The sequence below is a fragment of the Asterias amurensis genome, chromosome 4 (assembly GCF_032118995.1).
Source record: "Asterias amurensis chromosome 4, ASM3211899v1".
NCBI lineage: Eukaryota > Metazoa > Echinodermata > Asteroidea > Forcipulatida > Asteriidae > Asterias > Asterias amurensis.
The window spans coordinates 25,257,482-25,270,696 of NC_092651.1; the positions used below are offsets into that span (position 1 = coordinate 25,257,482).

General features: G+C 40.2%; 1 protein-coding gene across 2 annotated transcripts in view; it reads left to right on the top strand.

Annotated features, from left to right (window-relative positions):
* Positions 1–13,215, top strand: part of LOC139935653 (E3 ubiquitin-protein ligase HERC2-like) — a 78,460-nt gene that overhangs the window by 24,648 nt on the left and 40,597 nt on the right. For both annotated transcript variants that reach the window (XM_071930138.1, XM_071930139.1), the window contains exons 27-37: positions 103–595; positions 1,032–1,207; positions 2,283–2,475; positions 3,435–3,620; positions 4,840–5,024; positions 6,034–6,184; positions 6,559–6,761; positions 7,727–7,951; positions 8,612–8,759; positions 9,507–9,766; positions 11,521–11,770. In XM_071930138.1, coding sequence (XP_071786239.1) covers positions 103–595; positions 1,032–1,207; positions 2,283–2,475; positions 3,435–3,620; positions 4,840–5,024; positions 6,034–6,184; positions 6,559–6,761; positions 7,727–7,951; positions 8,612–8,759; positions 9,507–9,766; positions 11,521–11,770 — 2,470 coding nt within the window. The remainder of the gene's footprint in view (positions 1–102; positions 596–1,031; positions 1,208–2,282; positions 2,476–3,434; positions 3,621–4,839; positions 5,025–6,033; positions 6,185–6,558; positions 6,762–7,726; positions 7,952–8,611; positions 8,760–9,506; positions 9,767–11,520; positions 11,771–13,215) is intronic.

A 13,215-nucleotide genomic window follows, 5' to 3' on the forward strand; every position in this document is an offset into this window, starting at 1 on the left:
AGCACTAAATTGCAAAGCTTATATGTATACTTTTTGATTAAAGCTTGTAGCCTGGGAGAATCTTAATCACTTAAATATTTATTTATTTGTTAACTTCAACAGCTTGAGAGAGCTGAGAATCGTCTCCACGGAGCCGAAGCAATTCTAACCCAACTCAAAAAAGACCAGCTGATCCCATCGGTCCGCTACGCCATGCTCTGTGGCTGGCAGGGTCTAGTTGACCACCACAGCAACGACACCACTCCACAAAGCCCCCTCTTCAACGACTCAACAGCCAACTGCCTTAACAACATCAATCTAATCCCACCGTACGATCGCGTCATCCTGCAGACCACCTACGCTAAGTTGAGTCGCTGGGCCGTGGACGCCCTCCGTCGTCTGGTCATCTCGGCCAACGAGACGTTGAGCTGCTCGGCCCAGGCGGCTATCGATGAGGATGAGGAGGATAGTGGGTTGACATTGGGGGTTTTACCCCAGGCGAGGTTCATTCTAGCTACCCTGGGGATATTGACTAAGGAGCAGCTGGCGTGTGGAGTGAGCTTGTTGTTGAACTCTGGCGTACTGGGTCTGATGCAAACTGTGCTCAGACTAACAGGTGAGAGACTCTGCAGTTTTGTTTTTGTTTTTTTATCCCTTCGGATACAAAACATCCAGGTAAGATGTGTTTTTTCCTTCTTTTTTTCTTTATTTTCTCGATTGACTTCAAGCAAACTTGGTCAGTCTATATTAACAACAGTGTGATTTTACATCTTCACTTACCATGCATATTGCACTGTTCTAATTTTACATATTGCGCTCTTTGAAGCCGTGGTAAATTTTGCTTGAAAATTAATTAAGTCTTGTTGGATATGAGATGCAGAAGCGCTTTATTTTGCCATATTCCATTTCGCTTGTATGATAAATAATAATGTTATAGAAGTTAAAGGACTATGGGTTAGATTTGTTCATTTTCAGTTTCTTTTTCAATTTCCACGGATACAAAATACCAAATTGATCAGTCTTAAATCTTTTTTATTACATCCATGGTTCAGGCCCAGACCATGACTGTAACAACGACGACGATGCCCCACTCCCATCCACTGTGTTTGAAGAGACACGTAACATCCCAACGCCTGCCCCGATGCCAACCAGCGGACCTGAGCTGGCTGGGATGATGAAGATCGGTACCAGAGTAGTGCGAGGGCAGGACTGGAAATGGGGAGATCAGGTTAGTCGTAATAAAAAACCTTTTCACACTACTCTATTCCCTGGGGGGGGGGATGTAGGGCAACCCTTGGGAATAAAGGCCAGCCCGTTCACACTTGGATTGCTTTACCCCTGATCTACCCCGGCAAATGGGAAAAGTCAACCCTGCTCAATGGTATGGGTAAACGGTAAAACCCTGGGGTATTCTTGAGACATACTGCAGCCGTGTTGAATACGCCTCTCTTAATATTTATGCAGGACGTCATAATTCTTACCCAAAATGAGGCTATGGGCCCACGTTCCCCATCACTTGCAGTGGCTGCGCCCATCGCCTCGTTTTGGATTAGCATTGTGACGTACTTCATGCATAAATATTAAGAAAGGCAGAGGTAATAGTGTTAGGGGTTAAATACAATGTGAAAAGGACTTAAGATGACAAACTAAACCAACAATTTTAGTCCTTAAAAAAACTTTGGCTTTAAAAGGATTTCAGTCGGGAATAACAGCTCTGATATATCCCGGCTAATGGGCATACCCCACAAATAGCCACCCCTGCTCTTGAGTAGGAGTAAATGGTAAAACCCTGGGGTATTCTTGAAACGTGCAACCAAAACCCTGTGGGATAGGGACACAATGTGAAAGTGCGCAGGGGTAAAGCAAATCCTGGGGCATCTCCAGGGCTGAATTTTACAGGGAGTTTAGTTGCCCTCTGTGCCCCTTTAAAAGATTTTTATGTATTTCCAATGGAAGTGCCCTTTGCAAATTGAAAATGGCCTTGCCCTTTCAAAGAAAAAATTCCAAGCCTGTACAATACATTTGCACATTGAAGACAACCCAACCATATCAGTCTCCAAATAATAATAGATATAATGAAAAAAATAAACAAGTTGTTATAGCTGTTTCACAATAGCTCAAAGGACTTTTGGTGCCCTGGTCATTGGGCTAATAACATTCCTGTTATCTTTTTCAGCTCCCGTGGGAGTATACAACCCCGGGGAACCGTTGTACTCCTAGGCTTTTTCATACTCAATACCAAACTCTACCCTAGCTGGTACCCACTTATGCCTCTGGCTAACTTATTTCATTTACTTTTCCAGGATGGTCCACCACCGAGTGAGGGTCGAGTCATTGGCGAATTAGGGGAGGACGGTTGGATACGTGTTCAATGGGACACAGGCAGCACCAACTCCTACCGCATGGGGAAAGAGGGGAAGTATGATCTCAAGTTAGCAGGACCCCTACCTGTAGTGGAACAGGCCGAGGATGAGAAGGAATGTATCATTGATCCAGGTAGGAAATCAGTTTTCAATGTTGACTTGATTTCAATAATTTACGTCTTTGTTGTGGCATGTCAAGGTTGAACTGTGTAGCACAGCAGACTCTGGTGTTTTTGAATAGCAGAGTGTGGGTTCGAGGCCCGGTCTTTACACTTCAAGCAATACACCTCACCATTATTGCTTTATCCTGTAGATGGAATATAAAGATGTAGATCTATATGTTGTGTTTTGCACAAAATATAACCTCGTAAAATAATCATTATTGTGATTGATTTAGCCGCATATTTGTTGGACAAGGCTGTATACTCCCCAGGGAGCTGAGATGGTTTGAGGAATAATTTAAGGCCCAGTGACCAGGGGTAATAATGTTGGAGCGCCGTGAGGGTCACTTCGTGCAGACTAGCCTGAGCGCTATATAAGAAGCCATTATAATTATTATTTGTCACTTTGTGTTAATTGTTTTCATAATTCAAAAACTAAGCGCACCTTTTGGTTAAAGGGAAGGTACACATTTGGTAATGGTCAAAGACCAGTCTTCTCACTTGGTGTATCCCAACATATGCATAAAATAACAAACCTGTGAAAATTTGAGCTAAATTGGTCATCGAAGTTGCGAGAAATTGATGAGAGAAAAAAACACCCTTGTTGGACGAATTTGTTTGCTTTCAGATAGGAACAAAAGACTTCTGGCTAGAAGTCTTTTATTATTTTAGTGAGAAAATACCTCTTTCTCAAAATCTATGCTACTTCAGAGGGAGCCGTTTCTCACTTGTTATTTGAAATATAAAATTGCATCCCCCAAAGGCCCAGTTTCAAAGAGCTGCTAAGCGGAAAAATCTGCTGTAGTCAACTTTCTTTTTTCAACTCAATAAAACCAATTCATTCAGTAGTATTTTGAATAAGTTTTAACAAATATATTTTGAAAGTACATTCCTACTGATTTGCCAATGTGATCTGATTTAATCCAATCAGCTTCCAAGAAGAGACAAGAAAGCAGTCACCCAACAGTGCTAATCAGAAGGTCTAGCATCTGCCTCCTTCAACTCCTTACACTGAGCTGTGGTATACATGCAGAGAATATGCAACGAGATGCAACCAAGACGTTGTGCGGTCTGCTCAGGACATTGGTTGAAGCCGGCAGCTCTAAGCCATCAGAAGGTAACAATCAAAGTAAATGTCTAGGGCCTGAAAAAAAGAAAAAGATAATTGAAACTTTTATTTTGTCTACAGAACTTGTTTTTTTTAGAAGAGGAGCGAAAATAAAAGTAAAATTACAAACATTCATACAAGGATTGTTAGCAAAAAAAATTTAGGATAGAAATAATCGACCCCTTGAATGCGACGTTACCTACATCTACATCTACGCTGGTACTCAGCAAAGTCCACTTCTGGATGTAAAAGCTGAGGTGAAGAAACAGTTGGAAAGTTGGGTGTAGATGTGTGACCTGAAGACGGTCACCGATGGAGCGGTGGTGACGTCTGCATGGAGTGCGTTCCATAGTCCGACTGCTGTGGGCATGAAGGAGAACTTGTTGATATCTTTAGAGAAATGGGTTGTGAGGAGCTGGTAATTTGCTGGGTGGCATTTTTCTGAATTGGATTTTATCTGCCACTTTGCTGACCACAAGTGCAAAGAATCCAGGTCTTTTTGTAGAGCTTTGCCCATAACCAGTCCATAACAGTCCCCTTACTGAGATCAATGAAGAGTTATCATTGGCTGAGATCGGTGCACAGCTTTTACATGCAAGCACGTTTCCATTGTTTGACATGTATCGTAGTTTACAGCACTTGCTACATTTTTTAATTTTTTTTTTAACCAAAATGTGATTACAAGAATACCTATAGGACGCATTCTACAGATTTACACGATCTGCAGATTGCGCCCAATTTTGCCAAATCATTACTAGATTGAGCTGCCATACTTAAAGAGCGCAACAGTGTAAATGCCGAGTGGCAGACATGTCGGACTACGAGATCAACACCAGCAGTAAATTACCGCTCAACACGAGTTATACACAGGATTACAAAAATTTTACGCAAAATACCCTCTGAGTTTCATAATTTTTGTCACTGAAACCGATCCTCCTCGGTCAACGTCATGGAACAGTTCTGTGATTGTTGCTAACCATCACTATAGAAGTGTTGTGGCAGAGCGGTTAAGAGCACCAAATTCAAACTCTGGTGTTTCTGATCAGCAGAGTGTTGGTTTTAGACCCCAGTCGTGACACTTGTGTCCTTAAGCAAGACACTTAACCATTGCTTCGTCCTTCGGATGGGAAAAAAAGCCGTACAAGACTTCAATATTATTATTATTATGTCTTGTTATTATCTTTAGTTTTTAGTATTCAATCCATATTAATATTTTTTTCCACAATAGGTGAGCTGTCTCCATCACGACTCGTAGCAAGGCAACAGTATTGTGAGTGGTCGACGCTAGGATTCATCACCAGCGTTGCCAATGCCCCTAGTCTCTGCCGTGCCCTCAGCACTCCGGACTGGATGGATCTACTCCTAGGGATGGTCAAGAAACCAGATGTCACTCCAGAGTCCATCACAACCCAGGTAATATTCTGTTTTTCTTAAGATTCCTTAAACTGTATTTTACAAATCTTAATAAAATCTTAGTTTTTGCACCCATACACCGATGGGTACTAAGCACTGCATACTCAATAGACATCTGCTCTAGCACTATTAAAGCAAAGTTTGTGGGTCCATTTCATTTAATCATTAAATTGAGTCTGGTTGTGAAGTCAAGGACTCTCAGAAAAGCGAACTTAATAACTGTACTACATGTAGCCAAGAACCGAATGGAAAGAAGACAAGGAAGGAAGTTTCAGTTTTAGATGTGGGAGGAAACACCAAAGATTTATATTCTAGAGAAAACCCACGCAGTAAGATAGGGACTGAAAACCCAATCCACATAGTGCCCCCTGCGATATTTAAACCTGGGTTCTAGAGGTGGGAGGCAAGGAAAGATAGCACTACGCCAACCTGAGTCCCACCCGAGTGATCTACTTTTGTAATTTCCTGAATATGTTATGTTTAATCTTCCTTTTTGTTATCAACTCTCAATATGTATTTAAGGCTGCATAGCAAACAAATTGTTAAAAACAGTTTAATTACAAATAAACATTGTTTTGTGCTATTTTTGCTGTATGTGTTATACCTTTCACTGTACTTTCATTTCATCAATTAACATTGTTATTGTTATAAACTAAAACCAATTAACTTATATCATAAAGGGTCCAGGCTCTGTACAAGCATAGGCTTTTTTTCTGGTTGCCCTCCTCTTATCACCTTTTGTTCTTTTTTCTTGTATGTTTTATGATAATAATTGTAATATTTGGAAATAAAAAACAAACAAACAAACAATCTGCCCGAGGATTTTTTCGCAGAACTTGGGGAAATTACTAAATATACACGTAAGTGTAAGAGTAAAAAACAAAGTCTATTCTTTATCCCCAATGCAAAAAAAATTACATCTATAGGAACAAGTCTTACTTCAAAAAAACATTGACTTTGTAACTTTTGAACCTGCATTGACGATGTCGTCATTGTCGCGATTTTGTAGATCTTGGCATTACGTCTATTGAGGGCAGTGTTACCAGCCTGGGAGGAGACGGATGTATCAGTTCGTACCAATGACCTTGTTAAGAAACTCTTCACTCTGCTGGGGTCAGTTCTGCTGAACTGCTCTGCCGATATACCATACTCTTATTCCGGTAAGTCCAGTGAAAGCTATATCTGTATTCTCGTAACTTACTCACTTTACCGCATAGGCATCTTGGGTCCATTGGTAGCTAGGTTCAAGAGTCTGTCAGCCTTGCTTGGTGGACCCAGTTGGATTTGACATAGCATCTTTAAAACCTGTCAAAAAATCAGGATGTATCGTACATCAAGTTGGTCTTCAGATACATAGACATTTTGGTCTATAGTTCCTGGGGCTACCAAAAGGCACATGCCTCCTTGAAATTAAATCCTATTTTCATACCATTTTGTCATCAGCGACTGTCACCCGTGCTCTAACATGACGACTGGATAATGTCATTTACTATTACGTTGTCACCAATTCCTAATTATCAATTTCTCCCCACAGGTGTCGGAGGTCGGAGGAACATGAAGCAATCCCGCTGCAAGGTTTCCCTGACCGCCTCCCTGGGTAGTACGGTAGCCGAAGAGGTCATCATCCTCATATGTCGTCTGCACACTCTACCGGCCTGGAACCAGACCATCAATGATTACGTCACTCAGCAGCTCAGCACTGTGACTGATATACTCCTGGAGGATGGACTTGCTGAGGTCAGATATGAATATGTATATGAGTATTCAAGCTTTGTTATGCATATTCATTGGATTAAGAACAGAAAATCTGTTGGATACGGAAATCACACCCATTCTTAAGGATCTACATTGGCTACCAATGCGGGCTAGAATTGATTTTAAAGTTTTGGTTCTGACTTATCAGTGTATTCACTGTATTGCCCCTGTTTATCTTCAAAGCTTACATGTAGTTCAGGAGTACAAAACAACCAGGAATCTACGATCTTCAAATAAATCCCTTCTGACCCACCCAGTTATCAAAACCAAGTCGTACGGTTCCCGCTCTTTCCAATATTCAGCAGTTCAGTTATGGAACAGTCTCCCAGAGGTTGTTAAACAGGCTGAGACATCAGAACAATTCAAAACCCGGTTAAAAACATATCTGTTTACTTTGCACAACAATTGTTGATTTCCTTTTACAGCGCATAGGGACCTCACGGTGATATGCGCTATATATGAATAATTTTATTATTAATATTATTATTATTATTATTCATTGGATTTTTGGTTGAACTTAATTTCAACTAGGGCGAGACTTGAACCTGTTACCTCTAGAAGCACCCAAACAAAGTTATTGACAGAATAGACAGATTGCCAACATTGTCCTGCTCTTGTCATTTTGTCATTTTTTTTGGCCCAAAATGGTTTATAAGTTACGAAATCAGTTCCCCTTGTGGTTTCATTACTTGAAGTTTTAATTTCGAAAACAAATTTTTATTTTCAACTAGACAGTTTTAGAGTTTACTATATGTAATAGGCGTGTCATTGCAATTGTACTTTTTTAGTACCATTTATTTCTTGCCTGTATATACTAATCATTATCTTTCAGTGAAGTATTTCAACAGACTTTTATACCTGAGAAATTCACAAATTATTTAAATATTTCAGAAACTCCAACATTAATGTTCATTTCATGAATATACTTTCTTGATTTCTTCCTTCAGCCGCGAAATGTAAGCCAAGAAGACACTCTTGCCAAAGAGGGTGCCGTCATGTCAGCGCTGGCCGTGATTGGCCACCTCGATGGGCGCCCGCGTCTCGGGGGTTTGGTGAGACATGAGGAGTTTGGTCAAGGGACAGTGGCCAACATCGCTGCTAACGGACGACTGACCGTTCAGTTTGAAGACCAGAAAGTGTTGAGGGTGTGTCGCTTGTCGTCTCTCACTTCAGTAAGTCTTTCCATTATTATTTTTTTTTTTCATTTCATTTGTTCTGGTTGTAAAGCCATGGAGTTTTAAAAAAAGTGAATTTACTCACTGTGCTAGCCAAGAATCCAATGAAAAGAAGACAGTGAAGAAAGTTTTGGTTTGAGATGCGGGAGGAAAACCCCAGAGAAACATTCTAGGGAAAACTAATGCAGTCGGGTAGAGACTGGCACCCAATTCATGTAGTGCGATGGCGTGATTTCCCAGGGCTCTTGCAATCCAAGGTTGTGGGTAGGTCAAATCCTACGAAGCTAGGCGCTGATTTCACAATGACTATAATCAGTATTGTCCTCAAGTTACTGGAGCAAAATTTCTTGATTTGTGCAATTCATAATCATAGACGTTAAACCAATGTTTGTACACTGTATGAGAGAGATTGGCTATTGCCAGCTTGGTGTTTATATCCCCCTTGTAAGAGTTTGCCAAGTTCCCTTGATGGGAAGATCATCTTAACAAACAAAACAAACGATAAGTGATTTTTTCTGGCTTCTACCTGCCTCCTTTTTTCTCGCATCTTTTTCCTCCCTTGTCCTCTTTTCTTTTAACCCCTGTCTCCTCATACCTCTTTTCTCCCGCCTCCCGTTTCCTCCTGTTTCCTCCTCCTTCCCCCTGTTCTGCATCTAGGTACCTGTGGTGACCTTTGAGGTTGAGAAGCTTCCCCTGACGCCATCGGTGTTACATGCATGGGTGCAGTTGATTAGTTTAGCTGGGTCAGGCTTCAGAGCTCTCAAGGTGCTATCTTCAAGAAACAGCAGCATGTTATCAGATCCAGGTAATCCACACACGCAAGTGTGTAAACACCTGCAATCGGGGACCCTCCTTTGTTCAACTCTTTGTGATAGCAACCGGGAACCACAATGATTTCCTTTGTGATAGCAACCGTGGACCTATTGTCCCTTTTGTTATACATGTAGGTCCCCGGTTTGAATGTGAATACCTACCCACACATGTACATGTTTTTATTTACAGTTTTTTGTTCATATCTTTTGTCTACATAATTTTTGTATATCTATTATATATCTAGTTTTTGTGCTGTTGAGTGTTGTAGTATAGTTTTCCGTAGTCTTTATTTAAATTTGGCTGTTTTTCTATTTTTAATATTAATTAATGTTTTTATAAACATATTTTTATAATAATGCAATTATAAAATTTGAATGTGTATGTAGTTGCTGGGCACCTCTAAAAAACAGTGTTTCACTGAGAGGTTTCCCCAGGGTAAATAAGAAATAAATACAGTCTATTACTCTACTAGTTTTACAACCAGTTGTGAAAAGGCAGGTCTACAGACCACAGTAATTACTTTGCTGTTGTTTCTCCATGCCCATCTGGAACTAATTTTGTTTTGTCTTGTATCATCGAATTGGCTGGATAAATAATAATAATACTAATGATAATAATAATAGAAAGAGCTGTCAGCCCTTCTCCTCTGCAGAAAGTTACCTGCCAAAACACCATACATTTATCATTGCTGCAACCAGTACCCCACCAATTTCAAAGCCACGGTGTTTTTGTATTCTAGACGCAGTCAATCTGAACCGTCTCCACAAGCAGCAGATCCGACTGGCCCTCCTGCGCGCCACCCGCGTCATGTTCAGTCACCAACACAACCTGCGCAAAGTCCTTTCCCTCAACGCGGCCACTGAACCACCCCCGTCATCCGGGGAAGATGGTAACAGCCCAGACGCCATGATAACGAATGTCACATTGCTACAACAGTTAATGAATGCAGCCACACAGCCATCACCGATCAAAGCATTATTTGAGAGGAAAGAGTTGGAGGTGAGAGGGGATTGATTTTCCTATTACATTTTTTTGTGTGTAAGAGTACATGTGTAAAGCATTGTTTCTTTTTCAGCTTTTTATTTTAATATATTTCTTGTATGGAAACTTTCATTATGTGCTTAAAGACACTGGACACTATTGGTAATTGTCAAAGACCAGTCCTCTCACTTGGTGTATCTCAACACATGCATAAAATAACAAACTTTTGAGCTCAATTGGTCGTTGAAGTTGCAATTTGAAAGAAAAAACACCCCTGTCACACGAAGTTGTGTGCTTTCAGATGCTTGAATTCAAGACTTCAAAACCTAATTTTGACGTCTCGAAATCAAATTCGTGGAAAATTACTTCTTTCTCGAAAACTACGTTACTTCAGAGGGAGCCGTTTCTCACAATGCTTATACTATCAACAGCTCCCCATTACCTGTTACCACGTAAGGTTTTATGCTAATAATTATTTTGAGTAATTACCAATAGTGTCCACTGTCTTTTAAAATAAAACGAGCTGTATTTTTGCATTGGGTTTTGTGTTCTTTACTTTTCTAGACAAGCTTTTGTGTTTAGACAGAAGCTTTGGTAATCTTTTGTATAGTACTTCAAGTTTTTCACTTATTGATACTTGAGGGCGTGTGTTCATATATAGCTGTAGGTTTTTAGATACAGTTTTCTTTGGTATGATTTCACTGCACGCCTTTCACAGGTTGCCTTTGGTTATAGCGGTCCCTACCTATTGAACAAACTCCCTCCAGAAGTCCGCCAGTCTGACTCAATGGTGGAATTCAAGATTCGCTCAAGACTGTTCAACTGTTCAGAGCTTATTAATTTGTTGATTGTTAAAGGAACATTACAGAATTGGTTTTTGCTAACAAAACAGTTGCTGGCAGTGTAAGCACTTTATGTAATCCACCATATACATAAACTGAAAAACCTGTAGAAGTTTGAGATCGATCGGTCATCTGGGTCACGAGAGAATAGTGAAAAACCTATTACAAATTTTGCATTGCATCGATGCCGAAATAAAAATGAATAAAACGCTCACTGAGTGATAAACTCCAAACGCGAAGTTGGATTATTTCTTTTTCATCAAATATGACATTTCAGACAGAAATATTTCAAGGGATGTTTTCAACTATCATCATCATTAGACCGTGTAAGTTTTATGTAATTCTGTGATCTTCACGATTTTTGTTTCTTACCAATTCTGTAACGTTCCTTTAATTCTTTATTTTGTTCAGCGCCTTGATCTAATGTCTAGGATATGTGCGCTTTATAAGAACTCAGTGTTGCTAATTTCAGAGGGAAACATTTTACAGAAAAATAATGGTTCTGGTTTAAACTTTATAATCAGTAAGGTTTCAGACTAAAAAAAAAAAATGATAGATTTCTTACTTAGTAATCCTGTTTATTCAATTAAATTCAATTCAAGTAGGTTTATAATTAACATCTCAAAAATTACACAATAGAAGTTAGAAAGACTTACATTGTTAAAAATTGCAAAATGACATTTGTTTAAAATGATTGAAACAGAAAACCTGAAAAGCGATATGACCACAAATGCAAGATACTAGACTTCTTAAAAGCCTTCAATTGACCCAATTCACCTGACGTCATCATCAAATAATCTTGGATGCACCATATTGGTGGGCAATGTCACTGTGCGTTATTCAGTGAAGTGCGCATTTTAGGCGACGCGGCGTTGATATTGAATAAAATGACTCACGTAATGTTTTTATTTTATTACCGTGATTCCGTAGGCAGCGGCACTCGCCCTGAGCCAATACCTGATTGCTGAGACTAAATCCCCACCGCCGGGCTACATCAATGAGGAAGTCCACATCGCTCAACCGGTACGTGAAATGGCCAGTCCATCCGATGCGGCCATAGCCAGACCGATCAAGCAGCGTCGGGTCAAGCCGACAGAGAGCCCTCCATCCCCACTGGTCAGTCAGCTGGTGGAGATGGGCTTCAACAGGAAGAATGTAGAGTTTGCCATCAAAGCACTGAGTAAGTACTGCCTCGGCTCTAGAGCGGAAAATAATAACTGTTCCACAAAACAAAACAACAAGATTTGAGAAAGCTTCAAGCATGTCGTGTCCGAGCAGTCTAGTTCACTAGACCCAAGCTTTGGTGTTTTCAGCAGAGCAGCAGACTGTGGGTTCAAATTCCGATTCATGAAGCAATACACTTAACCATAATAGACCCTTCCCATGAAATATGTAAACTGCACATAGCGCGTGCGCACTAACGTTTTGGTTGGCAAAATGAGGGAACATCGCGCTGTTTTGTACACGGCTAACGGGTGCGTGACACAGACGCGATTGCGCGTGTGCTTAGTGCACAACTCTATGGTGTTTGCCTCCCAACAGGGTCTGTACGCATGCGTGAATGTAATTAGCACATTACATGGGAAGGTTCCATTGCTTCCTGTTTCAGCTGGAGGTGTAGGTGGCAATGTGCCCCTTGTGGCAGTTAATTTGGGTCGATGGCCCAAATTAGTTAAGTATAGCCCTCACCTTGCCGTTCATGGCCTTGTGATGTTAGTGTTTATTAAAGGTACTGCTAGAAAAATTGCTAATAATTAGTGTTAGTTACTTAAAATAAATGTACCACAATTTTTCATGTGACATGTATTTTGTGCTTTGTCTGTGGCATGTGCAAAAGGTTTTATATTTTTCGTTTTGAAACGGCATTTTCTAACAAAATTTGTACAGAAAAACAAATAATTCTGCAAAAACTGGGCCTTGCAACTAGGCCTGGGCGAATTATTCGAATATCCGGTTAATGGCGAAGAGGTTTTCCTATCCGTAACCGCGAATGCCTTTTTTTTCTTAACCGGATATCCGCATAGGGCGCGAATAGCTATTCACAAACCGGATAATTCTGTAATTACAACCGAGTAACCGGATTATTCTTTAATATCCGAATATCCGCGGACGTCGGGCGACAACTGATATGAATGTTTTGTCTGAATCCTTATGAAACTTCTATTAAGACAGCATAAAACAGCATATATTAAGTATTTAACTATGCTTACCTCCGTGAAGAGTTCTAAAACAATGACATTTCTGACGTAATTTGTTCAAAGATTACAAAAGTTTTCCTTCACGTAGAGTCAATCACGATCAAAAGAAAAAGCAAAACGCCATCTTTAAGTTAGATCCGGTCATTTTTATGAATGAACCGAGTGACACTGTCTAAAACTAATATCAATCCGCCCATAAGATCTCATTCATAAACGAACAGCGCCCTCTAGAGGCAAAAAAAACTATTCGAATATCCGGTTAATTTCGGATAGTTGGCCAGCGGTATCCGAATAACAAAATTTCACTATTCGCCCAGCACTACTTGCAACTTAAATGAATGTTGTATGTACAGTTTTGGGGATTAGTAAGGACCACATCAAATGGATCTTAATTGTTTACTTTTCAAAGTCTAAAATATTTCAATTC